The sequence below is a fragment of the Takifugu rubripes genome, chromosome 15, assembly GCF_901000725.2.
Source record: "Takifugu rubripes chromosome 15, fTakRub1.2, whole genome shotgun sequence".
Lineage (NCBI taxonomy): Eukaryota > Metazoa > Chordata > Actinopteri > Tetraodontiformes > Tetraodontidae > Takifugu > Takifugu rubripes.
Genome location: NC_042299.1, coordinates 11,298,504 through 11,309,754, shown reverse-complemented (window position 1 = coordinate 11,309,754; position 11,251 = coordinate 11,298,504). Strand labels below are relative to the sequence as shown.

The window sequence follows — 11,251 nt, the reverse complement described above, 5'->3', positions numbered from 1 at the left end:
TCAAGTTACTCTGGTAACTGTGAAGTCAAGCACAAACATGCACGAGTCTTGTTTCTTATTTAAGACTAAAGCCAGGGTCAAACACATCCCCTCTTCAGGTTATCCGGACGGCCGTTCGTGTCATTTATCAGTTAGAGGTAAGAAGTCGGAGTTCAAAGGTTCTGTTCTGTCATGTTCACCCCTTTTAGCATCTAAGGCTCGACAACCTCTTCACAACTGGTACAAATATTGAAGCAAAGAGATTTGAATTTGGAGGTCAGAGGTCACAGCAACCTCCTGCCCTACAAGAGAGCCTGAAGGGTTTTTGTGTGTATTTGCATAAACTCACGGCGATGTGTGTTTAAGCTGTTTGGATAGATGAGCTTTGATAGGCAGGGTGGCAGACAAATGATGCACGCAAGAGAAAATACAGTAGTAAATAATACAGACAACCACATTTTCCTAATGGGTAACTCTGGTTTTTGTTTTTAGGATTGAGCTTTTCCTCTCATGCTTCTTTATATTTAGCTTTATTCCTTTAAAAATACAACAGAAATGGGCATTTCCTGGAGATAGCACGGCAGGATTCAGATCAACACTTCAGTGGCATTCATTTTTGAGAATCTACCCCGTCAATCCATCATCAAACATATGGGCTTTTGGATTTGCAGCTAAAGTTCTTGACCGATGCGATTCCTGAATCTGATGTTTTGATTCCCCTTTGAACATTGCAAATTCAAACAAACAAACAAACAAAAATAATGCAAAGCTATCGCAGCTCCATTCGCTGCCTTCACCAAAGTAGGACAAAACACAGGAACTTTATTAAACATGGCCTCATGCCAGCAGATGTCACAGTCAATAAAGATTAAGTCAGATGCGGATTCCAGACTGCGTCCTGGCGCTTAAGTGCTCCAGACGCAGAGCTGTTGGTAAAAATCCTGTAAAGGCTCAGCGTGGATAGCGAAGTTCCGAGGACCGTAAACGCGTCACAGCAGCACCGCTAGCTGCTAGGGCTGTGCTACCCACCGTTAGCTATTTAAACAGCCAGCCGAGCTCCATGCTCTCCACTACGGCCACTCTCATCAGGAGCACTCGTCTCATCCGGGGCGTAAGGTTGCTACACACGTCTCCTTTGGTCAAAATGCCCATTCAGGTAAAATTTATGTGCGTTTGAGTCGTTAGTTGTGTTGAGATTTGTGAGCAAAGGCGTTGAGGTCGTTTTAAGGGGAATTAACTTAAGTGTTGCTTCCGGCTTCTCTCTTGCTTTAACTGACTGTGGTTAGTGGTTTTTTTCCGCTGTCATGTCGCCATGACAGCCAAGTCGATGTCCAGATTTGTACCCGTTAACCACCAAGGTGCTCTCGGAATGTGACCCACGCTTCTGCGACACTTGCTCGGCTTGTTGTGGGTGCAGAATAATGATAACTCTGATATAAACTCTAATATAATCTGTCCTCTGGAACCTGTGTATGAGTTCCATCGACACACGGCGAGAAACGTGACTGTTTTATAACTACACATTTTATTCATTTTTTGGTGACCTGGACAAGACTACGAAGCCTAGCTTATTTAAACCACTTTCAGTATCAATTCCCCATTTGGAGAGTACCACTGTTCCCTGACATATATCGTAAAGAGCTGAATGAGAGAATGGGGATACCAAAGTTAATTTTCGCATCAAAAGTTGTACTTTGGGCGTTTAACTCATGTCGCAGATCTTAAATTGGCACATTCGCCATTTTAATGGCAGGCATAACTGAACTATTATGTAATGATTTGTCGCCCCCTGCGGTCGGGATGTGAACTGCACCCACACGGCACCTAATGACACATCGTTGTAAATAATGTGACACTCAGAACAGAGATGGGTTTTGTAGAAATAACCAAAATTAAGGAAATGGGTAATATTGCATGCAAGAGTGTTTCGCAAAAGAATTACCGTAAGAAGAAGTTTTAAGTTTTCCCAGAATGTTTCACAATCCTTCACACCCAACAGCACATAATGATCAGGAAGGTCCATAAGGTCCCATTCAGAATACAGAGGGGTATTCAAGGATTACCATTAGTCAGAACTGAAGAGGCCTCTTGGCTGGGAGATTAAACAGCTTCAAAAAATGATGACCTGTGTGGCTTATTGTTGACTTCACTAAATTGAGTAAACGATTGGCAGGAGTGACCAGGGTTTTCTTTTCAGTTATTGTTTTCTCCATCCCCCCTCAGGTTGGTGACTCTCTCCCAGCAATGGAGGTCCAGGAAGGAGAGCCTAAAAATAAGGTTTCTATGGATCAGCTCTTCAAGGGGAAGAAGGGAGTCCTGTTTGCTGTCCCTGGAGCTTTCACACCTGGTTGTTCTAAGGTTCGGTATCTACCATTAGCTTGTGCACTTATTGTTTTGCCGTGGTTGACACGGTTGTTTTTGCTCTGCTTTTTAGACTCACCTGCCAGGGTTTGTGCAGCAAGCTGAGGACTTGAAGGCTAAAGGTGTGCAGGAACTGGCTTGCATTTCAGTCAACGATGCCTTCGTCATGGCCGCCTGGGGGAAAGAACACGGGGCAGATGGGAAGGTAAGGGTGGCTTTATATTTCGCAATAGCACGGCATTTTTGTGAGACTGAGTCAGATTGTGAGAAGCGTTTTTAACAGATCTTTTCTGATGATTAGCAGTATGCTAATATTAATTATACTTTTCAAGTATAAAGAATAATAATGAGGGTCCTTTTGTGCCGTAGGTTCGTATGCTGGCTGATCCCACTGGAGCTTTTACCAAGGTAAAGCCTCTTTCAACATCTTTCCTGAAGTGTGTTGTGTTGTGTCCTGTTCACTCATCAATCTTTGTCTTCCTGCTTTTTAGGCAGTCGACCTGTTGCTTGACAGCGAAGAGCTCGTACAGGTACTTGGAAACAAGCGATCCAAGAGGTATATAATGGACTGCTAACTGTTGGCCGCTGAACTGGTTGTCTGCAGGGTCATGGCAGTTAATTGTTGCACACTTGATGTTGTGTTTCAGATACGCCATGTTGGTGGAAGATGGAGTTGTGAAGAAGATTAACGTGGAGCCTGACGGGACTGGGCTGACCTGCAGCCTGGCCCCCAACATTCTGTCTGCTCTGTAGGAAGAAACGAACAGAATTACTCCAAAGTGGGTTGCTGTAATAGTTGCACTAACAAAAGTTCCCCCATTGAACCTATTTGATCTAACTCAGAGCGAAGATTAAATGGGTTTTAAAAAAATGTGAGGTTATTAATGCGCACAATGAGAAATTATAACCCAAAGGAAAATGCTTTATCCTGTCCATTACAGACTGTTACATCTGACATTTATCCTGTTACATACTGTTACGTGTGACATGAATGTGTCCTGACTATAGCAACTAGTGTTTCCCTGTTTTGTTTGTAGTGTATTTTTCCACACAGCAGATCATTGAGAATAAACTGGAAAACAAAGCTGCTGTCATGTCACTTTAATATTTTCCATATCTCTATTGCACAACACCCTTACACTGTCAGGTTTGCTATTTGCCTGAAGGCAAACGAAAATTAATGATGGTAAAAAGGACTTTAGAGTTAAAATGCAGCCTTTATGTGAAAGTGGGTCTTAAACTTCAAGGAATTTGGCTTCACCAGCCATATCTCCTCTTAATCCCCAATTTAATGCTAATGTAATTTGTATGAACTTTTTTTATTTATTTATTTTAAATAAAAATCATTTTAGGGGTTTGGATCACTCAGATATACTATGGGATGACTTTCCATTCCAGGAAATTTGTCTTCCATAACAAGGCAGGAACATCCTCAATCCCTCCCACCCCCTCCATAACACAGTGGACAAACTGGGAAGCAGCTTCAGCAGCAGACTCCTGCAGCCTCGCTGCTCTAAGGAACGATACAGGAAGTCATTCCTGCCGTCCGCCATCAGACTCTATAATTCATCCAAACCCTGTCAATAACAATAATTGTGTAATGTTTATGTTGTAATTTTATTTCTATTTTATTCTATATTTATGTATATATGCTTATAATGCTTTTTATTATGTATATATTATATATATATATGCTTATAATATATGCTGTATATATGCTTATAACGTTCTAATCTTATCTGTATTTATTCTGTTTCTATACTTTGTATAGGTTGCTACTACAATTCAATTTCCTCACGGGGATGAATAAAGTACTTCTTAATCTAAGCATTTTTTTTAGCTTCAAGTCAAACTTTGCGTTTGTCCTTTGGTGTTCATTTAGTCCATTTTGCTCTAATGTGGACAAAGTAGAACTTTCCATAACATTGGCTTCAATTTGAAATGACCATGCGGTTGAGTATATGACGTCATGGTTGTCTGCTTTTCCTGCGAGTCAGAGATGAGGGAATTCGGCTCCGCGGTGCTTAAATATGACGCAGCACGCTGGCGCAGTGCATTGTGGTCCCAGTGCGTCTGTCTGCACGGAAACACGACTGGATCGAGTCTGTCTCCGCGGTAGTTCCCGCAAAACCCTACAGGTAAGTTGGTTTTTATAGTCGATTAAACACTGCGACCGGTGATTCGGCCTCGGCTTATCAGTACTCATTTAGCATTGTACGGAAACTTTAGTTTAAATACGTAAACAACATTTGGAGCTATGCTAGCTAATGTTGTTTTTATCTGTATTTAATCTTAACCAACGGTGTTGATGATATATCCCAGCATCGCGATGCCAGATAAGTTTCATGTGTACAACTCGGCATTCATTTTAAATCAGACACAAAATGAAATACGGCAAATCGATGTTAATGTAAACGCTAGTCATGCTAATGGATGTTTAGCTTGCGCTAAGTAGCGCTCAAGTGTTCCGCGCGCATTTCAAGTCCGATAAGCGCCGCGTCCGTTTTTCAAAGGTTCTACGAACAATCTAACTTCATTTATTTTGCTTCTCTTCCTTGGAATGCACCTTGCTTCTGTCTCCTCTTCACCTGTGCATTTTCAATAATGTCTACTCGCGATTGTTTGGTCATCTGCGGTTATTTTTAGACCAAAAATACCGTCCATTGACCGGACGCGCGGACGTCTAACAAGTTGAAACTTTTAGATTCAAAACTAACAAACTGTTGAAAGAAATCCATTCGCATCATGTTCATATTTGCAAAATATTCTCTTGATCTCTTCTGCAGCAGTGGTTATTATTTTATACAACACGTGAGAAATGGCTACAGGTGAAGGTCCAACAGCACCACCCAGTGGTGTAAAGAGAACCGCAATTAAAGCAACCTTCTATACTATATAATCTTATATCACTACTACCCTGTCCTATACACTATACCACTGGAACTGATTAACTTGTCACTTTTAAATTCAACAGCCTCCACTGAAACAACAACTCCAGGATCTTGAATGTCTCATCGGAATTGTACTCCATAATCTGCCAGATCAGTCAGCAATCTTTCCCCCCCCCCGAGGCTCACCCTTGAACAAAACTGTGCTTATTTCATTTCAGAAAGTGATTTAAAGCAGTCCCTAAAGCAGCCATGTCGTCAACATCCCAGAAACATAAAGATTTTGTGGCTGAGCCCATGGGTGAAAAACCTGTCAATGCTCTTGCAGGCATCGGAGAAGTTCTTGGCAAAAGGCTGGAGGAGAAGGGTTTTGACAAGGTGACTAGATGAAATCACACTGTTAAAAAGAAAATCTATGTGTCTTCGCCTCATGGCCGAGGAAAATCCATCTTTCTGCATTGATTTCAGTTTCTTTTTATCATTTATCTCCAGGCCTACGTCGTGCTCGGGCAGTTTCTGGTGCTAAAGAAGGACGAGGAGCTCTTCCGGGACTGGCTGAAGGACACTTGCGGGGCTAATGTCAAACAACAAGGTGACTGCTTTGGCTGTCTGAAAGAGTGGTGTGACGCCTTCCTATAAAGCGCCCTCTTACCATTTCACACTTATCACACTCAAGCTCTACATTGCTTTAATTCACGTTCACTAACTAAGTTGACACCATACAAACTGAAATTCAATGTGTTTTTAAATGATACAATAAGATGTTAGAATATTTTGTTGAAATATGGACATTTTGACTTGCCAATATAGTGTGTACACAGTGAGATGAGGTAACTTCAGTGTGGACATTTGCTGCGACCTGTACAGTCACATGACTGCTACAGGTAAATGCAAACACCCATGGTCATAGTTTAAGACCGAATGTGTAATAACTCGTTTCTGGAAGGCATCATTTACAGCCAAGAGCTATATATATATATATATATGTTTGTTTTTTTAATGATTGGAATATTGCTGAAGTGAGGTTTTAATCGGTTCTCATGACTCTTCTAAACCTAAACGGTTCAGTGTGTCTTGGCCTTTTCTTTCTCAGCTGCCTGATTTTAAACATTTGAGATTTTGCTGACTTTGTAAAAAAAAAAAAGGGAAAAAAAAAACCCCAGACCTCACCATAGAATATGAGAATGGTTCTTGCTGTTTTTCATCTTTTAAACGACAGAACAACGTTTTACTGTGTGGTTGTATTAATGAAGGCAGTACAGCTGGATGATGTCTGCGCTGCTGAACACTTGTTTGAACCTGAAGTTGGAAGTTGATATAAATAAAGATTCCAATGCAGAACGACTCCTATTGCCTTAAACTTGTCGGTCTATTGTTATTAGATAGGATGCAAGATTTACACTGGGTGGGAAGAATGGATGGAGGGAAGGCTGGATTACTAACGGAATAAAAAACAATACTTTACGAGCTGCAACTCATATAAAGTGTAAACCACGTAAACATTGGATTAGCACATTTTTACTGCAGTGGTTGTTGAAGCTTATGGAAAAATATCTGTATATTCATGATTTGAAAAGGGATATTCTTATTAAAACATCAGGTTAATGTAAAAAATGCAAACATTTTACCTGCTTTTTATACCCCCCCCCCTTATTAATTGGATAAAACGAGACAGACCAATTGATAAGAGGAGCTTTTATTTCAATGTGTTACGTTTCACAGTAACTGGAATCTCCGACATGGACAGTGTTGAGTTACTGAAATGGACATCTGGAAAAATACATCAGTCAGATTCCAAAAACCATCCCGGGCAGGAAGTTTTTCATGGCACTAATGCCTGACCTTTGTGTGGAGCGATTCAAACTAAAACACTGAATAAAAAGGCTGGTCCTTAGGTCGCGTTAAGTGGATCTGGACCCCTCTGCGCTGGAGAACCTCACACCTGATTGGTCGAAACAACACTTGTTAAAAGCGACAGACGGGGAAACAGACTATCAGATCTGACACCGATGGCTTACATATTCGACGTCTGGATATAAAACTGATTTAACAGTGATCACATGGTCAGTTGCTTAAAATTCACTGTAGCACCTATGCGCACGCACACACACACACACACACACACACTCCCTCATTCACAACACAGCAGGCTTATAAGTGAGCGAAATGCTTAAATCTTAAAACATTGAGATAAACACAGGTTTGACCTCCAACTGGCTGCTCCGTACACGCCTGCCGAAACTGAAATGCTTATGAGTACAAAATAGAACAATAATAAATATGACCTGTGAATAAAGAACCCTCCTCCAGCCATTTAGAAGCATATACATATATATATGTAGATTCACCTCCAATAAACAGGAGCTAACCGCTAAAAGATCTCAACTAATGTTACACTCTTCTGACGCTCACACTGTTTCCTGTTGACATGTAAATGGGTGATGAAATGTTCCTGTTCTGATATCAGATTCTGCTCAAAATCTTGATCTCTTCACACCGAGACAGACCATAATAGTCAGAAGTTTAGCTGTGACTGGTTGACTAAGGACTGTACATTGGCAGCTTTTTTTTGTTGTTTTTAAGGTAACTATAGTACACAGATGTCTTGGATTAGAAGTACATGTACACATCTGTACACACATGTACACATCTGTACAGCTGTACTCTCCGATGACGTGGATCCCTGACTGCTCTCAGAGTAGAGCGCAGAAGAACTTCTTCTCCCTGAACGGGTTCTCTGAGGTGGGCACCGGGGTGATGAGGGGGTCGTCGCAGGAGTGTGCGTCGCAGTACGCCATCAGGTCGGCTGCTGCCTTTGATACCTGCAGATTGGGGAGGATTTGCCTCAGATTAGATTAGATTACACTCTTCTCTTTGGATGCAGAGGTTGTGGTGCGTTTAGGGACCGTAGGTAATGAAATACCCGGCCAGCAATGTTTTCTCAGAGAAGTCTAGATAATAAGAACATGACACACTTTGTGTGTTTATTGTTTGCCTCACGTGTCCTGGGACGTGTCCTCACCTTTTAGAGTCTGGTAAATGAGAGGTAACGCTAAAAATACACAATATTTCCTCAAAGATTAACTTGAAGAGATAATTAGGAGATCATATTGTTTGTCTGATGAACTCCTTGACCAAACAAAGGAACCATCTGGACATTTATATTGAAAATGTCCTATAAATGTAGTTCAATGTAATAGAGGGCTGAAAAATATTGATCAACTGACGTTTGCATCAGCAATAGTGATTACACCACCTGGATATTTAACCAGTGACACATTTTTAGGGTTTATCTTGAAAAATCTGGTTAAAATGAGTGAACTTAATGCCCGTTTAAGATGACTGTACGAATTCTATACTGGTTTTTGCACATTCCAGCCTCACAACTTCTCCGTTTCCCCCCTTAATTTGGTCATTATGATGGCGTGAAACGCCTTTACCCTGTCTGAATGTGAGGCGAGCGGCTGTGTGTTTCACCTTTATCCTGCAGAAACTGGCCTCTATCTTCAGCTGCTCCACCAGCTTCCTGGCTTGGCCGACGCTCATGGTGCTGTTCACTGGGGTGTCTCCTTTCATCCTGTCCACAACGGCAACGTGTCACAGGTCATTTCACCGTCTGCCTTTCAGGCCGCACAGCCCATCATAATCAGCATGCTGCAATGAGTTACGGCTGATATGGTTCAAGCTGCAGTTATTAAGAAAAAATTAGCTTTTAAAATCAAATACGTGACAGTTAAATCTGATCAAATCAGCCAAAATGTCTGAACCAGGTAATATAAAGCCGAGCTGTTTGATATTTACTCATTTATAGGCTCAGACTGATTTTATTTCTTTACCTTTAGATTTAAGCAGTTGTGGCTACAGTAAATATCTCCATAATTATTATTTATCTGCTTCACCAGGTCGGCCTGTGTGACAACATCCAACATCCTGTATAGATTCTATCGAATGTAAACAACTGGGCCAAATGTTGGTTTTATTCATCGTGGCCTACAATGAACGAGAGCAGCCACACAAATGTCAAAGGCAGGAAAAAAAGAACCCCCCCCCCATCACACATATAATTATGAATTTACAGGCGAATAACAAGCACATCAAAGAGATGCGAGGAAAATGGATAAAGACCGACGGAGAACGGCAGAAGAGTGAATCTATTTGGACCCTTTTAGACCTTTTAGCATCGTCTTCTTCCTTCTTCCTCCATCTACCCCCTTCTCTCCTTACCCGTATTACGTTCCACTTCAGGTGCGGTCTTTCCCCCCTCTTCTTGCTCTGTTCTGCCCCTCGTTTCTTTCTGCCCCTCTCTGCTCCCTTATGTCAGCTTGTGTGGTGTCGGTGTAGCTGGACCCCACCCCTCACAGACAACAGCCGTGATGGTACCCTGCTCTGTACAGCCCAGTGCACTGTGATTCTGCCACAGTGAGCACCAGATTTGTGGTGGATGGAGAGGACCCCCCCCTCACTCCACACTGGAGTGGTAATTCCCAGATGGAGGAGGGGGGGAGCTATGAGTGAAGGTGTTCTTAACAGGGTGGACTGTACCATGTGAGGACATGGGAAATTAGGATAATCTGGAATATTTTTCACTCTGTCAGGGCAGAAGATGGTGCATTGTTTTAGATTGTGCTACTGGAAATCCACATTTATATTTCAATCTGGACTCCTCATGGCGGTTTTTGTTAAGCATCCCTGTGTCTTTGTGATTCTATCCTCTCCTCTGTTGCTATGGGGACTGCTGCAGTCCTCTGTAGTGGTTGGCATCACGCTGACGGGTTATTGTGCGTTTCCTTTCAAAATTAACTGCATGCTCAGGGTAAATAGAATCCAAAAAAATGCTTCAGTTGTAAAATCAGGGCGGTTGGATTTTTGCCCTTGAATGAAAGGATCCACAGATGAGATCTCTGTTGGCGTAATGTGACGCGTTAAAGCAATTAAGAGAGAGGGCGCGAAGAGGCAGCTATTTTTATACAGTTGAACTGATAAAGATAAGCAGGTTATCTGTCACCTCAGCCTTATATCAGCACCGGATAGACTGGCTAGAAACTAGTAAATGAAGTAAATGCGGGACGCCATATTCGGTGCGTTGATACAGAGGCGCTCCGGTTGATCAGTTCGTGCCGACGACCAATCCGATTGTTTTCTTTTAATAAAACCTTATTTCAAAAATAAAAGCAGATTATTTATTATGCATTTAATAGATACTGTTTCCTTCGATTTTTTTTTTATTTTCCAAGCAATGCTTTTGATGTTTCCTTTTAGCAGGTGACATTCGGCCAAGATGCAAAACTTTTATTTTAATTACTCTTAAATTAAACTAAAGGAAGTAGTATATTTACCTAAGCTCAAATACGGTTTATAATTCTTTGCAAGAACTCAGAATTTGAACGTCTTCATCTTGCAAAGGCGGTCGGGACGAGACTCGAGATTTTATTTTGAAAGTCGAAACCTTCTTCCGGGAGACCTTTTTGATCCTTCCTACTTGCCGTCGTTGGCGGACTTAGTACAAGGAATATAATTAATTATATTTATGTACAAAAATAAACATTTAAACCAAATATTTGTTTTATGACAAAAATAAATAGAATACGATTTTACAATCTATGCAACTGAACCTTTTTGGACCCTGAATGCTGGGATAAACCAAGAAATTTACATAAAAATCAAGAGACATATATACAGACCTGCACAAATGACCTCCAAAATATTACTCCAATAGTTTTGTCATTTTATATAAACAGCTACTTTTACAAATATTTTTTAAAACTACCCTTTAATGCAGCTGCTTGTATGAAATAATACCCCAAAACTATTATTGTCCCAAACCTCCACTTGGCATGGATACCGGGCAGGACAATTTAATCTTTTTATTACTATTTTGGTAGAAACTCCAAAAAGCTGAGACAGCAGGTGGAAACTAGTACAAGAGCGGAAGCAAGAGGAGCAGATGGTCCCTGAGAGCTCCTGATTCACCTCTGCCGCTTGTGCTCGGTTATGATCAGTAGGGGCTCATGGTGCAGCGCAAA

The 11,251-nt window shown here is 41.3% G+C and overlaps 3 protein-coding genes across 3 annotated transcripts; 2 read left to right on the top strand and 1 right to left on the bottom strand.

Annotated features, from left to right (window-relative positions):
• The first annotated feature begins 978 nt into the window (after nucleotides 1-978).
• Nucleotides 979-3,424, top strand: prdx5 (peroxiredoxin 5). The gene is made up of 6 exons (XM_003971087.3): nucleotides 979-1,135; nucleotides 2,203-2,337; nucleotides 2,414-2,545; nucleotides 2,710-2,748; nucleotides 2,832-2,896; nucleotides 2,988-3,424. The coding sequence occupies exons 1-6, from the start codon at nucleotides 1,040-1,042 to the stop codon at nucleotides 3,091-3,093; spliced, it is 573 nt and encodes a 190-aa protein (XP_003971136.2). The 5' UTR covers nucleotides 979-1,039; the 3' UTR covers nucleotides 3,094-3,424.
• A 916-nt stretch (nucleotides 3,425-4,340) lies between these two features.
• On the top strand, nucleotides 4,341-6,572 carry banf1 (barrier to autointegration nuclear assembly factor 1). Its single transcript, XM_003971062.3, has 3 exons — nucleotides 4,341-4,478; nucleotides 5,450-5,606; nucleotides 5,721-6,572. Exons 2-3 carry the CDS (start codon nucleotides 5,481-5,483, stop codon nucleotides 5,865-5,867), a joined length of 273 nt encoding a protein of 90 aa, XP_003971111.1. The 5' UTR covers nucleotides 4,341-4,478; nucleotides 5,450-5,480; the 3' UTR covers nucleotides 5,868-6,572.
• Nucleotides 6,573-7,791: 1,219 nt separating this feature from the next.
• Nucleotides 7,792-9,672, bottom strand: gng3 (guanine nucleotide binding protein (G protein), gamma 3). The gene is made up of 3 exons (XM_003971061.3): nucleotides 9,453-9,672; nucleotides 8,706-8,805; nucleotides 7,792-8,050 (listed from the first exon to the last, which is right to left on the bottom strand). Exons 2-3 carry the CDS (start codon nucleotides 8,802-8,804, stop codon nucleotides 7,922-7,924), a joined length of 228 nt encoding a protein of 75 aa, XP_003971110.1. The 5' UTR covers nucleotide 8,805; nucleotides 9,453-9,672; the 3' UTR covers nucleotides 7,792-7,921.
• Between the last annotated feature and the right edge of the window lie 1,579 nt (nucleotides 9,673-11,251).